Source organism: Ptychodera flava, chromosome 8 (assembly GCF_041260155.1).
Source record: "Ptychodera flava strain L36383 chromosome 8, AS_Pfla_20210202, whole genome shotgun sequence".
NCBI lineage: Eukaryota > Metazoa > Hemichordata > Enteropneusta > Ptychoderidae > Ptychodera > Ptychodera flava.
This window is the reverse complement of record NC_091935.1, coordinates 28,945,668-28,967,229: the sequence shown is the minus strand read 5'-3', so window position 1 is coordinate 28,967,229 and position 21,562 is coordinate 28,945,668. Positions and strand designations below refer to the sequence as shown.

The window sequence follows — 21,562 nt, the reverse complement described above, 5'->3', positions numbered from 1 at the left end:
AATTATGAACATGCTGAATTTCTTGAAGTTTGTTATCTGGTAAAGTGATACAGGTTTGACAAAAGCTAGAAGAAATAACGTGATTGGTAAGGCAACAACCAGCACTCTGTCAAGGTGCGAAGTCAAAAAAAACCTTGACATTTTCATATTTGCTCAGATTAATAAACTATTAACAAGAATATTCTGTATAAATACATAACAACTATACATGTACTATGTACTCCTAAATATTGTGATCCCTCTACTCTAAAAATCACAAGGCAGTTTTCTAGAACAGGCCATTCCATTCAACAGCTATAGGGGTGACACTGGCTGTCTTTATACTGTAACTCCGGCACAGTAAACCCTTTTACCCTTTTGGCATAATGCCATGGAAAGGTCTAGCTTTGCGAGTATAAATACTGGGCCATACCAATGTAACTGAGAGGTAGGGATAGAAATAATATGCTACAGATATTGTGCAGAGGACATAGCTCATTGATATTCCATAAAAGAGCATAAACTAATGAATGGACCATTCACTGACCCCAATCCATGGGGTGCTGCCCTTGAAATATCAATATTATTAAGTAATTGGATATCATATTTCATGTAATACAATTAAAAGTTGACTCTCCATGAAAGTGCATTCAATCAATATATTACTAGCAAAATTTCTTAGGCAAGGGAAGTCCAGTTATGCATTTCAAGTTAGCACTACTATGATGATGCACAATTACCTGGTATAATAGCAATTATATCAGATGTTGCAATTCATATGCCAGATAGCACGTTCACGAAGTAATTACAGATATCAGTGGACTGGTCACTGTAACACGTGGTTGGAATTCTAAGGGTATACTGATAATACAGTGACAAGCCTTGATGATCTCTGGTTAGACTTCAGCGTCAGTGTACGTACAGAGCTTTGGTGTATTCAGACAGTAATGTTACTTAACGAACAGACAAGTGATCTTTAAATACATAATCCAATGTTTTGACTGCGCCGATTGCCTCCCTGTTGCACTTTATTTGCACACAGAGAATCAGGCATGAGGCTTGTGTTTGCTTCTGTAATAAGTGTAATGATAGTGTTTATGTGCAAAGTGTGAGCCTTAACAAGCCTCTTGATTCCCTGTAGCGACTCATTAGCCGGACCCCCTGGTGACTTGTTGCTATGGCGCGCAGGGAAAGCATGCCTGAGTAGCGTCGGATGCAGTGTGCAAAAACACTGACGCCTGATCTTGCAGGCGGCCTACTTAACGAATACGCCACACTTTACCTGTTCTCCTATTGCTAAATACCTGCTTTCAGAGATTAACCACATTACCCCAGGAGCCAGTGCGGCGGAAAGTGTGGCACGGGGAAACAAAAATCATACATCTTGTTGTGCAAAATTGTTTTACTGAACGATGATTGATGATTTCATCAATGCCGTCAACTTTACACAACCTCTGTTGTGTACAAATTGCCCATTTTTACCAGGATGTGATTATTCTGTGGTGGATAGATTGGTATTGCCAACCTTCAACATCGGTGCTGCTGTCACAATGATGTTAATTAATAACTTACTCCACAAGCGTTATTTCAAAAATCAGGCAAAAATGGCACATTTTGTGTAGAATCCAAATTGACATTAGGCATCAATAGCACAGTACAATTCTTTTATATTTTGAAGTGTTTTGTAAACAAAGCATTTTCCCGCCACTGTTGTTACACGAGTCTGACTATAGCTGTCCGAGTTAATCATATCTCTTGACAAATGGCAAAAATTACCATAGAAACACGCTATGAATAGTGGCGTTGCTAGACCACCAATAAGTGTGTGCCTTTCAAATTGGAGGATGTCTTCACCACGGTAACCTCAGAAACCAACATTTAGATATTCTATCCAGTTTTCTGGGTGTGAGCAGGCTACTTTTTTCCTTAAAAAAATTTAAAAAGATTTAAATTGTCTCACACTTTCTATTGTTTTACAAGACAGCCTGTTGTGAAGCTGTTGAGATCATGCAAAGTGCACTTCATAATTAAGTCAGCTCACAATAAAAACCACCCTCATCCTCATTCTCTGTCTGTCTTCAGACAATACATTTTAATCTCTCTTTGTTTATTTTCCAGCATCATTCACAAATTGGATCTATTTACGGAATGAGGCTGATTCAGTACATGGCTCTCCAGTTTTTATTTCCTTTTCCATTTTGTGTTATTCTAGTTTTCACAAAGAAAACTATTGTTTGGTTCTCTTTGTCTAATTTTCTCCCCTCAAAAATGAACACATACATCCGTTTGGTAATGGTATTTACCTACCCTCTACAATGCCCGACTGTTCCATTTATTTTAAGGGGCCAGGAGTTGCAACTTTCAATGATTTTTTTCGCTATTTGTTCTCTATGTTGATTGCCAATTCTTGTTCTACTCCCCACAGTACGATGAAACACCTATGATTCAGCTTGTCAACACAGCATGCACATATGTATTAAAAGTAGATTGTTATTGGTTACATTTGAATTCTAGTCCGGAATAAAGTTTGCTTGTCAACAATAGCACTGCAGTTTACACATGCACAAGGGAAGGGGGGGGAGGGTTTAGACAATCTGAATACTATGTATCTCAACATGCTTTGGGGAACATGACAAGGAACTGTAGTCCACATTAAAATCAGAACAGTGACAAAAATCATCAAAAAGTTACAAATTCTGGCCTTTCAGAACATGTACAAAGTTGTGACAAGTAATAATGTAATGACGGCAGATTAAGTGATACCTATACCATCGCCAGTGATAAAATCTAATTCTTTGTTTCAATAGGGCTGTTTGCAAGTGACATCATTGTTCTCTCCTTAATTATGCAAAAATAAATATTTGTCCGAAAATTTAGATAACATTTGTGGAAATTGTGCACGTAAAAATGATGAATATACATCCTAATAGGTGACTGCCAATGTTAACAATGAACACTGCAGAGGTCATTCCAAGGTCAACTCTGGCAACAAGCTACAACAACAGCCATGCGGGCAACGATTACAAAATTCAAAAGTACGTGTCCTTGGTAGTGTGTTTTCAGCTATATTCAGTGATAAACCTGAACCCATGAACAGCCCAATTGTTCTTCAGCTTTTCAAAATCCTTTTTCTTCAGAACATCTTTTCATCTTTTCCATCTTTTCATAGCCATTTCATTAAAGAATAGCGGAGAGAAGACTCAGAGATACACCAGCACTCACCTGTAGTTTCCAAGGTAGACTCCATCAGGGTTCAGCATTGGAATGATCTTGAAGACAATATGTTCTCTCAGTACTTTTGCTATGGGATGATTGCTAACAAGAAAGTCTATAACACCTGTGTTGAAAAAACATATCAGAGAGGTTTATGGTTACCGTATTAGGTGCCTCAAAAATTGAAAAACTTGAAACTTTTGCTCAAACTTTCTTTCACACTGTAACTTTCAACCATTCTGTTTCAAATTTAAGAATAAAAGTCAGGGGTCACTGTGCAAATTTTGGGTGGTGCACTATGGATACAATTTACCTTAAATTGATGGAAATTTGAATTAAAAATGGCCACCATCTGTGTGTAAACTCTATGGTGAAATATTTTCACAACAATAAGTCAGTGAAAACTTAATTCACTCCGAGAGCTTCAAAATTAACCCACACAAGCACACAAGCGGTAGATTAGAAAAGTATAATTGTAAAAAATGACAGTCTGTATATCTGTCCCCTAGGCACATTCTAGCTAATGATAACTTAGGTTATTAAACACGATAATGAATAATATTTTCACTTGGAATGTCTAATTCAATGACTGTGAGTTAGGGCGGTATGAACTCTGTTCTGATCATCGACATAATATTGTCATCACTTTACATTTTGCATCTCATAGAAATCTTTCAGCCATCATCATACATCTTATCAGTTTTAGTTTGCGCTAGCTTTTTTCATCCTTTATGCCTTTAACTCCATTAAAATAATTTGAATTATTTATTTCTTATTCTAACAGTTTTTCAATGAGTCACTGATGTAAATTAGATGCAATAAATACATAAATAAATAAACAAATACACAAACAGAAAAACATAAATAAATACATAAATTGACAGATGCTAAACATACACAGGTTTTTTACTTTTTGCATATGTACTAAAAAATTTGATTTTACTGGACTGCAGACATACGTTTATACAGGTGATGGTTTATGTTGGTTCATGAAAATCATACTTTTTTCTGAAGGAGAAGATGGACTGTTTGGGTTATAAACAATGCTATGACACCACAACAACTCTGTTTACGATGCTACCCTGTTTGTGTACTTTCAAATACATGCATATTCTGGTTTGCAACTGCTGCTGTTTTACTTTACAGTCACAATAACAAGATCCAATGAACACAGCAATTGTCAATAATGCTGATGAGATCTCCTTAAAAAAATATTAAACTGAAATTAAATTAGCACTGATGACATTCCGTTACCAAAAATAGCCAATCATCACGGCTCAGCACCTTGCACAGTGTACTGCATAGATGTCATGTTGCAATAGTTAACTATTACCAATATAAGTACTTATGAACATTTCTCTTTACAAATGTACAAGTTCTATGAAAAAAAAAATGTTAAATCAAACATTAAAATGATCAATGAAAGGCATCTGTACGACCATAGATGGTGGAGTTCCACCGTCTGTTGTAAAAGTACTTCTGTTCGATTTTACACATAGGATTTTAGGGTTTGAAAACCAGCAGTTTATTTAGATAGGCTCTGTAGCGTTGAAAATTTAACAAGCTCTTTTTAGCAAGCTTCCCTAGCCTTACATGTATGAAGCAACTTGACCCCTTAGGATTATGGTGATTTATGGGCTAGGTATTCCTGATGGGCTAAGTATTCCTGAGTTCTGCTGAATTTCAATACAGGGAAATATGCACAAACCAAACAACAGTGACACTGGCCTGCATTGAAAGACTAATGAAATTGATGTCAACTGTTTTTCTCCACTTACACAATGTGATGCTGATAATTAGACGCAGAGCTACACATACACAATTGGCTCCCTTGCACCCCATAATCCTTGTGTGCTGGTCCAAAATTGTCACAGAAAAATGGCAGCATTGGACTGAACCATGGCATTAAAAAGTTAAAGCAAAGAAAAAGTGCATGTAGTCTATACATAGTGATGAGCAGAATTAAAAAACACATCATTCTGTGCTTAATTGCAACAACACATTGTTTTCACGGTATCTGTCAAAGTAGGCCAGTGGCCCATAGCATACATTACTATTCAAGCCCTCACATGTTATAATGTTTGTAAATTGTAATTCCACGAATAATTATGAACACATCATCCGACTGTCCTGTGACCTAAATTTACTGAAATTTTTTTGTCAAAGTTATTGGCTGACTGATAATGAACCCTTTTCATGAGTCTTAGGTAAATATGGTTATTAAAATTATACGGGACTGTCATTGTTTAACACATAACAAGCTACACTTTTTCAATCAAAAGAGCTAATAAAACCTATTTGACTGTGACAACATGACAAAAATTTCATCAAAAATATTGAAGCTGACACTATTACAAGTATTGCATCTGTCAAACCACTATGTATCAATAAGTTTATGACTACATAAATTAAACATTATGCAGATAAGCAGATTGTATATTTTTTTTTGCATGAAGGAAAACACGCCTTTAGTACTTGAAGCAATAATTTCAAATAGCACTGTCTTCTATTTATGCAAGATCAGTCTAAATGACTAAAACCGAAAATTTACTTTGACCTTGATGTACCAATATGAAAGACAAACAGTCACGCAAATCGTCATTTGCTGGATTTTGAAAAGTAATGGTTTGAATGTTTATGAATAAATAATCATAGAGGACGATAACACATCTATAATTGCTTTGTTAGCATACAAATTGGTTATTTTCTTTTCTCAGCGTCGTACCTGTTCTGCTCTTAATGACCTGTTTTCCCTCCATTGATAATTTTCTAAATTTAAAAAAAACAATATAGTTGGACAGTGGCATGATGGTACCTGTAGCTACCAGTATGCTGATTATTAGGAAAATGTCATTTGCATAGAAGTGTCTTCACTGTATCTGCTGGTGACTTAATAACAACGTGTCTGATAACAGACAGAGAAGCAGACTTTTTATTTGAGGGATGCCAAGTTTTTCATCAGGACAAGGGTTTAGAAGCCGTTTTATTTCTGATTCAAATATTAAATTAAAATGCGAGATTATGTGACTCCTTCAAAAAAGTGTAGATGTGACTTTGACCTTTTTAACACATTTTATCTTCTGTGATATTCAAAGGAAAATACTGTAACTTTTGATAACATTTTAATTCTATGAATATTTTCTTCTCCAAAAATCATGTTAAAATATCAGGTATTAGCTGGAAAACACAAAACACTCTGTACAATATGCATGTTATTGATGACAATATAATTCTGGTCAGACTAAAATTGAGTTTTCTATAATAAATTTAGACAGTAAAGACATACAGACTGTTTTGTCAAGTTGAACACTACATACATGCATTCTGACATGACTTTGGTAGTAGAACAAGAAACACTTCTTTACAAAATAGAACAAAAATAATGATAACAACTTTCAAAGTTATGCCCAATGCAGTGTTAACTTTGTGTGGATTTCTTGTATCAAAAGTCATGATTGGCTCTTTTATCTTTATAGAATTGGGATTACAGAGCAGAAAGGACACACACACAATATATATATAGAGAGAGAGAGAGAGAGAGAGAGAGAGAGAGAGAGAGAGAGAGAGAGAGAGAGAGAGAGTCATACAGTTTACACAGACAGACAGACAAACACACTGTCCATGGTACTCTACCCCAACAGTGGGTTAGAGTAACTGTGCTGTCTCTTTCTCTCTGAGACACCAACCAGCACCATGTTTTATGTATGTTGGAGGCTAGTGACAGTGGAAGATGAGTTTGGTGATGTATAGCCCATGAAGTGAACCATCTATTAACCGACAAATGCAACTGTGCAACTGTGTGTGTACATTGCAGAAATTGAACAAATCAATCACAGTGTATTGGTCGCCTGGCATGAATGGCTGTCCTTGCTGGCCACTATGAACACATGTACTGTAGTAATCATCATTTATTAACATGGGTAAGAAAGAATGAATACATGCAAATATACACATACATAATAAAAATTGGCATTAAAAATACAGGTGTGGGTCAGCATTGAAGAACCTTGGGGGTTGGTACAACACTGAGGAATATTTTGCACTGAGTTTTCATGTGACAGACCTTACCATCAAAACATACTTGTCTTTTTTTTACTGAAACCTTGATCAATATTTCTGCATATCTATATCTGCAAGATGCACATTCGTGCGCCCTAGAACCATATGAATTTTGAGTAATGGAGCATAGTATGATCTTTCCCAATGAAGCATAACTGTAAAACGCATCCGGCATATGATAAAAATACATGTCTTGCACCTGGTGCGACACAATCTGCATTTTATCCACTGACAGGAATGAGGCTACACCTTCTGAACAGGCAGCTATTTACATAAGGGTTGGGACGAAAAGTGAAAGAAATTATTATGTAATAAAGATAGATCCGGTGGATTGGGGGGGGGGGGGGGGAAGGGGGTAGTGAGATTGATAAGGACAGAAATATGTAACTGCTATTGCAAGCAGATTTTTAATTTGGTTAAGCCAGGGACTGCAAAGTTGAAATTTCAGAATAGCAACTTGCTGCTGACAATGTATTTGACCTGAATTACCTATATAGTATAAGGAACTGTGCCAAGCCATCTGTTGACCTACAGGTAACCATTTCAAATTAATCTATTGACTTGCAGCAGTTTTATGGGGTCAAAACGTAATATATTTACGGGGCAAGTTAGCTGAAGAGCAGGTGGACTGAGAGCATAGCTTGCTGAGATGGGCAGGCAGTGCTGGAAAAGAAACCCTGTTCAGCAAGGCGGGATAAGAGAATTGCTGTTGGGAGGAAACAGTGGCAGAGACTGGCTGTTACTTGATCGGTTTTCTTCTCATATTTATTTTATTCATGATTTAACTCTCTGCACGGTTCATTGCAAGAGGCTGTCTTCTTCTCACCCCCTTGCTCCGGATCCGTGTTCCGAATCCCCTGAAGAGGGATGTTGCTAATGAACTTTCTGTGCTCGGCAAACGCCGGGAGTACTAATGCCAGCCCTTTTATCAAGGTTCATTTGTTGCTCGCAGGCACACAGACAGCGGTAAAAATCAGCTGCAAGTTGGACCACTGTGACTGAAATTTGGGAAAGACACATCCCAGCGCAGACTTCAGAGAGGTTGATTTAGCTGGAGCAGCTGGCCAAGTTATGCCTGATTTCACAACTGACTAAGACGCATGTTCTCTACGGCTTCTCATACAGTTCATTTGCTTTCGCTTGTATTCTTTCTGACCAGATAAACAGGAATTTCTACTTTTTTTCATCCCCTGTCACGTCGGTAAAGTGCCTCTGTGACACATTATCAAAATTGTGTTTGGTTATTACTGTTCCGACAAGATATTGGATGTCTTCATTTGAATAAAGAGAAACTGAGTGTTTTCTCTCACTGGGTATTTCTTACAGGGAATGTTGGAGATGTTTAAAACTGAAACATCGTTGGTAAAACACGCAGACACTGACATGATAATGTACACGACACACGTATTTGAAAAATGACAGCTCAATAGACATGGTCAAGTTATCACAGCACAAAGACCACTTCAAAATACACGCGTTGGGTGAAGTTGTGTTTGAAAGTTGACATTTCTGTCAATCAGCCCATCAGTAATAATTCAGTAATCCACCAGGAACTCCAAATTTCATAGTGGTAAAGTCATCTATTTTGAGGTTGGACATCAATTACTGAAAGCAAGCTGTAATTTAAATATGAATTTTTGTTTTTTGTTCCTTTGCTATGCTACATGGGGAATCACATATTAGTCTTCAATGTTACAAAGCCCTATCTGCAAATAAAGTGTCATTCACTAAAATGCTACTACTACAAATGAAAGGTATGTTATTATGCAGAGGATTTAAGGCGGACAGTAACTACTTATACGCAATATGCTTAACCTATTTTTTTTTTCTTTTTTTCCCTTTTCCAAGGGATTTAAACGGAAATGAAAGAACAAGTACTCTGATCGCCAACTGGGAAATGATACTATACTTTGTCGTTGATTGGTTCACCTGGGTATACATGCTTGGATGTATACTCCACCTGGGGACTGATTTTATTGATAATGATCACTAAAATTTCAAAACCATCACTTCTTTCAAGGCTGTCCACTTTTTGACCTATTTTTAATACAAAAATATTTCAATGTGGGGTAAATTCCCAAGAAATTAGTATTTCCAGGAAAAACTCAGTATATCTGGAAACAGGGTTCAGGGTTAATTTATTTTTTCTTCCAGGACTACAACAACACTAAATAAAGACAGAAGTTATTTCTGTCAATTTCTGCTATCAATTTTTAATATATCAACGTATTTTACTTTCAAACTCAGCTGTATTTGATGAACTCAACGATAAAAACTAGAAATGAACAGTGTGTGAACTCTAAAACTTGTGACGGATTTCAGAGATTTTACTGCGAACACTGATAACACCACAGAGATGGCTGTAGGCAAACATCTAAATGCAAGGAAAGTCACAGACTTGGCCAGCTGCTGTTGAATATTGGTATTTATGCTTCATTTGCCAGACTTTTTCAAGAATGGTATTGTTGATGATGTAAAATCTAATGCACACATTTTTCTAATGAGGAGGGGGATATCAACTGGGTCCCTAGGAATATTTACAGATTGCTGCTCTAGGTTGTGGATGTTCTAAAATTCGAGGATTTGTAACAGTTATACATACAATTGGCTGAAATACTCTAATACAAACTGCATACCTGGGAGGTAAGACAGATTTTACCTTCAAAAGATACTGAGAAACGCCCCCGGTACCACTGACAATCAAGTTTGTCAGTTTCATGGACACTTAAAGGAGGACATCCAAGAAATCTGAGAGCACGGTTTCTCACTTACAGAATACTGGAGAGTTATTCAGGATACGAGGGAACCTAGTCAGGAAAAATTTGGCAATATTACAGACATAAATGATGTCGCAAAAGACTTGGGAAATGGCGAAAACAAGACAGGGTAAAAATGACATGAAAAGCCTGCATCAGAGATACCTTGTGTTCCCTTACATCAAGCTGACATTTTAAAATATTACTTTTACAATACTCCTTTGACTGTGTAGGGTACGTAACTACGCACAGTGTATGCAAAAACACTGATATCCTTGTGATTGTATGCAATGATGTGGAACAGGACATGATAGTAACTTCATTTCAGATTACCGGCCAGTGCTGCTATAGGCTACAGTGTACATGTATCTTTGGACACCCTAACACTTGGCATTTTACTAGGAGGGTATTGTAATTCTCAACCTCCTCTATTATGGGTATTTTGAATCTCTGCAGATGACTTCCCTATACTTCAAGAATCCAAAGATGGTAGCTTTATGCATTTTACACCACTTGATGCAGACGTGGGTGTCCTAAAAGACTTCACTACAAATGAACGATCTTACGAGCCCTACTTTTGCCCATTTGCGGAAAAGTGAAAACTCCAAATAGGTGACAATCGTTGACTGACTAGCTTGGTTACTGCCACTCAGAAGGAGCCACATGTCAGTGTTAATTTACACCTGGTTCAGAGTTTTTATGTTTTCCCTACTAAGGTGAAGAGAGCGACGTCCAAGTCAAGAAACTGATGGAAACACATAATGAAGAAAGCGTTGGTATAGCGGAGTAGGATTTGGAACCTTGTGACAGCAATAACAATACAGTGAAACCTGGCAAAACCGACCACTGAATAAACCGACTCCCTGTCAACACCGACCGACTAAATAATCCCAGAAAATCACTCATAGGCATCTGTTGTAAAATCCCCTTGACAAACAGACCACTGTGTACTTCGAACACCGACCGTGTCGGTCGGTCTGACCCCTAACATTAAACCCAGATAGATCGACCAATCACTTAGAAGCATTTTATTTCTCGTTGCTTATTGACGGCACAGACTTTTTCCCGTCTCCTTTAATCAAGCACTGCCGCCACAAAGTGTTAATTTGGGTTTTCACGCCTTCTGGGGTATGATCATAGATGAGAGATGCTTGTTACCTCACTGAAGTCCAGAACATGAAATCGATCACCAAACGCCATATTGTGCAGAAGTGATGCTCTTTGAAACAATCATCACTGGACAGTTTTCTGAAGAAGCCATAAATGAGACATTTTTAAGGAAAAGCTTGTTAGGAGACAGTTTAGATTTCACCACACTTTCAAATGGACTGAATGAAATCACCGAACTTTCACTGCATACACCGTTACATTTTCAAAATGGCCGCCAAGCTTCACCACCGCATCGAGTCACACGATGTTGGATCATCCATCTTTCAATAATTGCATGTATGAACAATAGACTGAGAGACTGTATGCATTTCCTCTGTGAACAACATTTTAATATGCGGTGATACGATAATTTTTTTGAAAGTTTTGATCGCTATTTCAGCCTTTTCCGACCGTGGTTGTGGACATGATGCATTTCCATTTTACTAGGTGCATGGCAAGGTCCGACTTTACCACCTTACTTTTTATTTATTCTGTATTATTCTCTATTCTCTATCCAACAAAATGTCACACAAAAGAAATAAAGTTTCGTTTTTACAAAGTAATTTTTTTTATTTGTAATAAATACCGAATGTCTGAAATGTGTGTCGTATTATCATGATGTGTGTGTGTGCGTGTGTGTGCATGTTTACTGTCTGTATGAGAATGTAAGCCAATAGGTTCATTTTAGGGCAGCCACGCCCACACTCAATAAACCGACCCTCTGTTAAAACCGACCAAAATTTGCGGTCCGATATGAGATCAGTTTTGCCAGGTTTCACTGTACCATACAATAGACTGAACAGCAGTCAAGACTTTGTGGGTGCAAACTTCATATCAAATGGAATATACTTCATTCTGTTATCCATTTCATTTCTATGACTTTCAATTTCCCTATCAAAAACAATAAGGGAGGAACAACACAGCAGCGGCAACAAGGTTTGGAAATAGAGTTGCAGAAGATGCTAAGCTGACTCTGCTGAATACTGGATTTGAGTGAAGCCAAATCAAAATTTCATCTCTACTCCGGAATAAAAAGGGTGCGCGGTGTTCTGCAGACTCAAGAGATCATGTGATGGCAGTACAAATTCATGTGCAAAAACATGCATGGTATGCTTTGTGCACTTGGTTTCGCTTGTACCATGGTTCATTTGAATTCCAGGTTTGAGCCATTGGCTTCTTATGTTCTTTCTCTATTACAGATGACATCCTACCGTAAGCAAGATACTACAGTAAGAAGGACCGAGCCTATTTGTTTCTTCAGGTGTATCCATGACTTAAAAGCACATTTTTCCATCACCAGAGCCTAACTATACGCTATGAGAGCCGTCTCCCATCGTTATGAACACTACTTATAAAAGTTACAACAAACATACATATCAGCATTTATCATGTCTATCTGTTTCATCAAATTACTGATGGCAATATTGAATGTGTATCCAGTCCATATTAACCACTCCTCTCTCAAAATACATGATTATTTGCACAAAATAAGTACATATCAATTGTATTATTACAAAAACATTGTAGAGACACTGCACATGTAATTATATTGAAGATGTATGCCAAACTAATGTAATATCGAGGCAGTCTTGACAGTGAAAAATCTAGTTTTACTTGAACTCTACTGCTGAAGTGACACCTTTGATATCTGAATTTCAATGAGGACAAATATCATTGGTGGGTTCTAATGCCCAACTTACACTTTTATATGATGCTCTATCAGTAACGCTGACACCTTATTACATTACACATTTCTGGTAAAGTATGCTCTTCCACGCTGCACTATCCACATCATTATAAGTGTTCTAGTTAGATTTCCTGATGATAGTCCGGCTTCACTAAGTACAGGTCCATGCCCTATCATGAACCCAAACATTGGAAGTCCCTAAAGTGACTCCGTGAGCGGCTTGATATGTGTTCACTCACCTGTGAGATTTCCTAAATTAACTGACCGAGTGAAACTTACCTTGACAAACATATGAGGCTGGCGTTTCGCCTGGATGCACTCGAGCCGTTACAAATATTACTTTCTTTGGTGTATCTGGATCTAAATTTTCTGCAAAAAGAGAAAAAAAAATTCTATATCTCACAAAATTACTGTTCATTCACTTGAGGAGATGCAGTGCAAGCTGTAAATAATTTATATGTGAGATGAAATGTGCACTGTGAAAGCTAGCAGGTGATATATCATCTGAAGTAATTAGCTGCTGAAGTCTTGTTCATTTGGTTTATTCAGTTTGAGGTGACCGATACCAGCCACTCACGGCGGTATTCAACGGTGGGTTGAGTAATTTTTACTCTGATGTAATTCATGTTGCAGCAACACAGACTCGATCAATGCTGTTCTAAAGGCAGATTTTCACTTCATGGGTCTGCTGCAGAATCGATTCAAGATGCACCACGGCTGACTTAAGGTTGTATGCGCCTTGAAAGTGAAAGACTTAAACTTTTGCTCGAACTTTCCTCAAAGAATATTTCAATCATTCTCTTTCAAAATCAAGAATACGAATCGGGGGTCACCGTGCAAATTTTGGAGTTAGAGTCAGGGTTTTGATAACAGACCATATCACTGCTTGTATAGGACTGCATTGATATGTTAGCTACTGTAATCATAATCCGTGGTAATTTGATTGATGTGGGAAAATTTGATTAGATAACCTGCATATGTCAATGAAAACATAAATGTTTTAAAAGTCACAATCATGTGGTATTAATTTTCTTATGTTTGAAAATGTTAAAACTAAGTTTTGAGGCAAAAGTCCATTGAAACTCCCCTGCCTCACCAGGTGTGAAAACAATGAATGAGAAACCAGCTTCTTGATATTTTTGTCATGATTTCCCCTCTCTACATTTCAAGTCCCTGAAGTTGTTCTACAAACACGTACATGTACACTGCTCTGTTACAAGAACAGTGTGCATTCACGGTCTGCAGACTTCAATTACCCATCGTTGTTCTTGAGAGAAGACAGATATTGGCACGACAACAGACACTTACAGTGTGTGAGCTAAAGACCAACATAAACTTCTTAATAAAATAAGAAGAAGAAAAGAACAAAACAGCACTACATATATGCAATTGGTAGCTGTGTGGGTTAATAAACTGAATATCATTTCCTTGAGGTGTTTGCATAATTTTGACAGGATCAACAACCAGATATAAAGAAGAACCCTTTCCAAACACATAAAACTTCTTACCTGGTGAAGTTACAGTGAGAAGATCTAGTCTCCTTTGTTGCTGAAAAAGTCAAAACAAGATACTTTTAATGTGTAAATATCCTTAAGAGTGAGTACACAATGTTAGATAAATCTTTGATTACTTGTCTTGGTATTTTAAGTGTACTTATTATTTTTTTTATCTTTGATATTCATCTCATTTCTGGTAGCCGTTTTTCCAATGTTTTAATACGTGTGTTTGTTTTGATGCATTTCACTTTACATTCTTGCGACAACATCTGCTGTTGTCTTGCATTCAAACATGAACAACTACTGAAGCCAAAGATGACATGTTTTAGAAAGATACAAACACTGCAAAGAGCAAGTTTCAGCCAAACACTTTTTCGAAATTCTTTGCAAGATTGTACATTTCTTCAAGTTTTCCTTCAAACGCTAAAAAAAATGTGCATGTCTATGCTTGCAGACTAAGCATGGTCAATAACAAAGGTACCTTGGAAACAATTGATTGACACGTTAAAGTTATAAATGCAACTGTTGATTAAAATTGTCTCCAATTTGATTTACTGCCATACTAATTAAAATGCCTATTGTATAAATGGCTCAATTGGGTGTGAACTGGAACCTGGCCAGGGATCTCAGGATTTGGCTTTTCAGTAAGGTTGAGAGGAACCTTGAGCCCACAATGGGCATTCCACAGCAGAAGAAATAAAAGTTTTCTTCAGTTTTATTTGTACCTGTGTTCTTGTTTTTACCTCTATTTAACATATAGGTAACATGTACCTATGTACGTACTATATATTATATCATACCAGTATATTGATGGTGCAAATATTGCGATCTGATTCTGATTGGTCGAGACGAAAAAAAAAAACGTGCTATATTCACGATACAGCATAGTTGGATCATGCATGAGCTCTCAGGTAGAGAAGAATTCCTCTTTTGATGTTTCACGCCAGAATTTATATATATCATTATGACACAATAGCAATGAACCACCTCAGCAACAGCTATACCACTCAATTTTGACCTGCACACCATATATGCACGAGCAAATAGCGAGCGCATATATGTTGTGAACTTGTCAAAATCAGGTGGTATACCGTTGCTTGGTGTGGTTTATTGCTCAAATATATATACTTACCTGTAAACCTATTTGTGAATATACCCATTTGAACCTTTCTAGTGCATATATTTACATCTCTATTTCTACCATCAATAGCCATATATGTATACCCACTGGCATTATATGAACCCATTTCAATAATCGATTATATGTATCTTGAAAAGACAATATATGCACCCATTTCTACCATCAATTGCCTTAATTACCTATTGCTACCTTGAATTTTCAATATATGCACCCATTCCCGCCATCAATTGCCATATATGTATGTATACCCATTGCTACCTTGAATTGGCAATATATGCACTCATTTCCCGCCATCAATTGCCATATATGTATGTATACCCATTGCTACCTTGAATTTTCAATATATGCACCCATTCCCGCCATCAATTGCCATATATGTATGTATACCCATTGCTACCTTGAATTGGCAATATACGCACTCATTTCTACATTTCAATTGCCATATATGTACCCATTGCTATCCTGAATTGGCACTATATGTGCCCATTTATACCATCAATTTCCACATACATACCCATTACAAGTCATTGACAATGACATAGTCCCCACTTGTAATTGGGAATTTGTCACAGGACGTGACTAAAATTCGATATGATGCGCATGAAAAAAGAAATCCAGGTACCAAAGCCCTGTCTGTGACTGATGCCCATATTCGATTGGATTGTAAACAAGTAGACATTAGAAATAGTATGAATGGCATAGGGTTCTGTCCTTTTACCAACTTGGACAGAATTAGGTATGTCATGCCCTGGCTCTTGAAATGTCAAAATTCAACTAATCTGCAAGAAACTGGTCCAGGCATGTCTGAGTAATGGCTCTTGACATAAAAAATTCCGAATGCCAGAAGTGAACCAAATTTGCCTCCATGTTCACTACAGAAGAGACTTCCTATAATTAGCTATTCACACTACTAAATGTCTTTCTTGAATATTAATTAGCTCTCTGTATGATCAACATCTGCAAGCAAGTGTTATCAGATTTAGTGCAGTCATTCAGGACATCGATCTCTAAATACAAACATTGTTTCCCTGTTTAGAGGGTCAACTTTACTACAGAAAACAATGGAGTTGTTCCATACCATAGTGGTAAAAAGGTAAAGCCAATCTGGGCTGCCACCCTTATCACAAAAGGTCATTAAATAAGTCAACTAATAATTAATGGACAGGATGTCATTATACAGTTTTGCACTACTGGAAGATCAAAATCTTTACAATGTTTCATCAAATTTGATGCAATATTTCTGGACATATCACACTAATTAGAAAAGTTCATTAAATATGCAAACTAGAAATTAATGAACATGATACTGATAAATGTCTTTATACACAGTTAAAGCAGCATGAGCTCAAAATCTATACCAAGTTTCAACAAATCTGATGAAGTATTTCTTGACATATCAGTCTAATTACGAAAATTCATTAAATATGCAAATACGCAATTAACTGACATCATACGACTAAGTGTCTTTGCATTCTACTACAACACTTTGAGATAAACATCTGTACCAAGTTTCATCAAATGTGAGCCAGTATTTCTTGACATATTACCGGAAATATGAAAATTCATTAAATATACAAATTAGCAATTAATTGACAAAATACTGACCAAAGTCTTTGTATGCTATTAGAGCTTGGTGTGACCACGATGTGTACAAAGTTTCATCAAATTTGGTCTAGTCTTTTAAGAAACAGAGCTCTTTTTTAAATATCACTAATTATGTAAATTACACTAATTATGTATGCCATACCCAAAACAATGGATGTGCATATGTATACCACAAGTTTGAAAAGAATTGGCTCAGGCATGTCTGAGATATCTGCTCATATGAACAGACAGACGGACGGACAGGTGGACGGACGGAGCCCAAACCATAAGACCCCAGGACTTTGTCCGCGGATTCAAATTAGCATACATTCACCTAAGTGACTTCAGCATGATCTAGTAGATACAGGTTAATGGTGGTCAGATGAGATGGGAGTCACATTCAACCACTTGCATACTACAGTGTTGCCTTACAACATGTCATTTTACATGACTGACATAGGATAAAAAGCCTACATAGAGATTTTTCACGCATTCATAATACAATAAGGTATTTCACACTCAATCCAGTGAACTACAACCCACCTAGCTACCTCGACTCATAGCTTCACTTTGTGTGATGATAAATGACCATACCCAGGAAAAGAGAAAACGCACACAGACATGCGCCTTTTTTCCATTTTCTGACACAAGCACATTTAGGTTAATTGAGCTAGTCCAACATTTTCATTAACACTGAGCAGGCCAACTTTGGTTCTGTAGAGATCAGCACTTGTCACCTCACTGACATTTGAGGAGAAAAAACCCACTGACGACTTGTGGGTGAAACAATTGTTTTTAAATAGAAAGATTGTCACATGCACACCTGATGACGTGTGCCCTTTAATACCATACTTACCACACTGAGACACAGAAGTTCCCTGGTAAAATAATCCATGTCTCGTTTCTCTAGGGTGTCGAGATAAGTCTGCATTCTAGTGTAGGAGTACGGATAACAATAACAGAACTGGTACACATCATCTTCACGATCAAACGCAAATGCAAAAGAAAGCACATAATTCTTCCGATGGTCCGGACACCGGTAGTAATACACATTCTTAGCAGGTACTCTTTGCCTGTGGGGATATGAACATGTTGTGTATAATATGAGATAATTAGTTGCATGATCCACCTTTTTTTCACTAAGAAAGCATACACCAAGATCATCGAACATGATATATGCTCTCTATTTCCACAGATGAGATTAGGACATTTGATACAGTAAGCAGTCTAAATAGAGACTGTAACCTCAGGCAGGTACAAAACACACAGGGAGTTGACACACATCGTTGTAATTTCTCTTTCAAAATGTCAGATAGAAAAGGCTTTTGCAGCCACCTGAGCTTCCATGCTGAGCTGTCAGCATCAATGTTTTGAACATTTAACAATATTTAATGTCCTAAGACAAGAAGTTATTAGTGATAACATATGGATGACAAAAACATCATCAGGCTTGTTTTTATCCCAGGGATGGATCACTAGATCTTAGGAGGGGGTGGTCAGAGTGAAGATGTGACCTTTGACCTTTGTACTATTACGGTTAGGCACAAACCAATTGTTACTAATGGTGAATGTGGACCCCTTAACAGGGCATTGGGGTGAACCGAACACCTATGATAGGCATTTTAGGAGTAGACAGAAAATACACACTCTTTCCTATCGATTCCACATTAATTTCAAGTTTCCATCTTGAAAATAATTTGCTTCCACAAAGCTGTATGGCTGAACATTTTTAAAAATTTTTTGCTCTGCAGGTTTTTGTCCTGTTCATGAAGATTGAATGGCTGATCCAAACAGAACTTCCAAACAATGCAATGCCCTGATGAACACAGTCAATGGAACATAGCAGGCAACAAGACATTGCTGTGGATATATCTCCATAGATCATTCAAAATGTATGAAATTAATATCTCACCTTTTAAAGAATAAAATAACAAAAGAGTTTCCAATGGGCGCTACTTTGAATGAATATCATGAAACATACATGGCAGTAGGTTGGGTCCCATTAACTTTTCCCAGGTATGGAATCAAGGGACTGTGAAAAAGGTAATAAATAAAATATTTTCTTTGAAATGGCTTGTCTGAGAGGAGGACAGAGAAAGTAGTCAAGGGAAACATGATTAAGATTACATACCATCTCGGCCGAGTTGTTGATTTCACCAGTGGCGACATGCCTTCTCTGTATAAACTTTTTGTTTTACTAAAATTGACAATGTTGAATATAATCCTCTGAAAAAGAATGAAAAAAGAACAATACACACTTTGTGAAAAAATTTAAACTATAGCAATTAATGTGGTGCAGACGTTACTGGGTTGCAAAGTTATCTTGGTGTGTATTGAAGCAATAACTGAGTAACCATGCAGGAAAGCAGAAATCGACAAATCATCTACCTACGTTTCCGAATCATGGCAGAAAAAAAACAGCCATGTATGTTATGATGAATTGGATTTTGTTTGACTCTTTACATGTGGACAGGTTTTGTTTGTGAGTAACGGTTTCTACTCTCTGATAAATGTATGTATATATTGTATGATTTTTCTTATACAAAGTCAGTCAGGAATTCTCATGTGATGGCATATATCAGGTTATCATATCAGTATTTTTTGTATAAATGGCTGTGAGTGGCTGAGCTGGTAAATAGAACCTGTGATTTTTGGTCATATTAAAATGGAAAAACAAAGTCATGTTGTTGGAAAGTAAAAATGTCACTGCAGTTCACAAATCCATTTACCTATGGTAAAGAGTGTTTTTGAATGTTAGCAAAACAATTCTACTGCACCACTGAGACAGTCGTGTACATCACCTCTATCTCTATACACTTTAAAATGAGAGCTTCACAGTTGAGTTGGTAAATACTTAACAAATTTAAATATTTGAACAAACATTAAACAAACAATTATAAATTTATCTGACTTTTTCATTGCAATTCAATATTCTGTTTTGCAAACTTCTAAAAGTAAATATGCACCTCGTGAAATAGGGTGATTTTTCAAAATACATACCTCATACGAGTCATAGTACCTTCAATCAACCATTTTGTTGTTGTCGAGGCACAACAACAAAACTTATAGTTTTCATCTAAAATTTCAAAAAATTGTCCATGTCGCCAGTCATGTTTACAAAATACATGGATTAAATATTACTTGTCATGGTCAAAAGTTATCAGTCTTTGTATACTGAAACACTGAGACTTGAATAGGTCCCTGGACATGAGATCAGATACTGCACAGACAACGCTGGTTCTTTCTTTGACCTATGAACTTTGTCCTCAAACAGTTCACATGCAGACAACACTCTAACCTTTGAACTGATCAGTGCTAATTCAATTGTAAGCACCAATTTTTTTTCTCATATTCCCACTATCTTATAAACTTTTCACTTTTGGTTTGAGCCATCACAGATAGACCATTCAAAACAACTACACCAGTCAGGGTGAAATATTAGCTCATTGTTTCGTTCAAATACTGCAGCTATTCATAGAGATGAAGGAAAACTGGATCAACAAAACTGGAACTGAAATATTAGCACATGTGTTGGCATGCCCAACAGTTTAATTGATATAATAAAAAGTATACTGAGATGAAAGGAGAAGTACCTTGAAGTTTTTTCAATAGTTTATGAATTCTCTCACCACAAAACTCAGACAGCTTTTGATTCCATGACTGGGCTAGTACACTTGGACTCGGGGTGGATGGCATTGTATCTACATGTGCATTGCTAATTATATTTCCAGTTTCTTGCAACTTTGTAACAATTTGACTTTGTGACAGCCTGTAGCTGATTGCTAGTTTTAGAACAAAGAGATCCCACAGCTGTGTTCATTATAACCCAGACAACAAAACAGGAAAAACATCAGAGAAAGGAATTGAAACATTGTAGATCATAAATAAAAGACCAAGAATCAGGAAATGTCACATTTTGTTGCAAGTCAGTTTTAGCCCTTGAAAGTGTATCTATGCACTGCCTGAAGATTGATGAATGCACTGAGCACTGGGAGATGTCTTGATTTTAGCATGACAGGAAAGTTTAGATGAATTACTGTCCACTGGTCTGAAAAGTACACCATTTCATACATCTTGCACAGCTCAAAAAGATAAATTGATGTGAAAGGCAAAAATGCTCCCCCACCCCCTGAGGTTGCCCGTGATATGTTAGAGATGTCACTTGGTGAAAGCTGACTCTAGAACAGATCATTTATTGTTTATAATATAACAATTAAGTCTCTGTTGCTCTACACCACATGTAGTATGTACCCTTCCTGCTATATTACATTCACTTCACCAATCTTTAATAGGCAGACATATCTTTTCTGTAAATTGAAGACATTTTAAAACCTTAAACCACTTAATGCCTTGATATATGTCATTTGAACTTTGCAATCTCTGAAAAATTACTTTAATTAATCTTTACAGAAATTTGATTTCCTAAAATCACTTTTCCCCTTATTTTGTCCAGTCCAAGTTCTAAAGTCCAAGTTCCAAATTCTAAACCATCTATATC

At 36.8% G+C, this 21,562-nt stretch overlaps 1 protein-coding gene across 3 annotated transcripts in view; it reads right to left on the bottom strand.

Annotated features, from left to right (window-relative positions):
* LOC139138964 (cytosolic carboxypeptidase 6-like) overlaps positions 1 to 21,562 on the bottom strand; it is a 54,476-nt gene that overhangs the window by 27,010 nt on the left and 5,904 nt on the right. For all 3 annotated transcript variants that reach the window (XM_070707610.1, XM_070707609.1, XM_070707611.1), the window contains exons 4-8: positions 19,196 to 19,290; positions 17,921 to 18,137; positions 14,352 to 14,391; positions 13,123 to 13,212; positions 3,202 to 3,316 (exon numbers count right to left, since the gene is read on the bottom strand). In XM_070707610.1, coding sequence (XP_070563711.1) covers positions 3,202 to 3,316; positions 13,123 to 13,212; positions 14,352 to 14,391; positions 17,921 to 18,137; positions 19,196 to 19,290 — 557 coding nt within the window. The remainder of the gene's footprint in view (positions 1 to 3,201; positions 3,317 to 13,122; positions 13,213 to 14,351; positions 14,392 to 17,920; positions 18,138 to 19,195; positions 19,291 to 21,562) is intronic.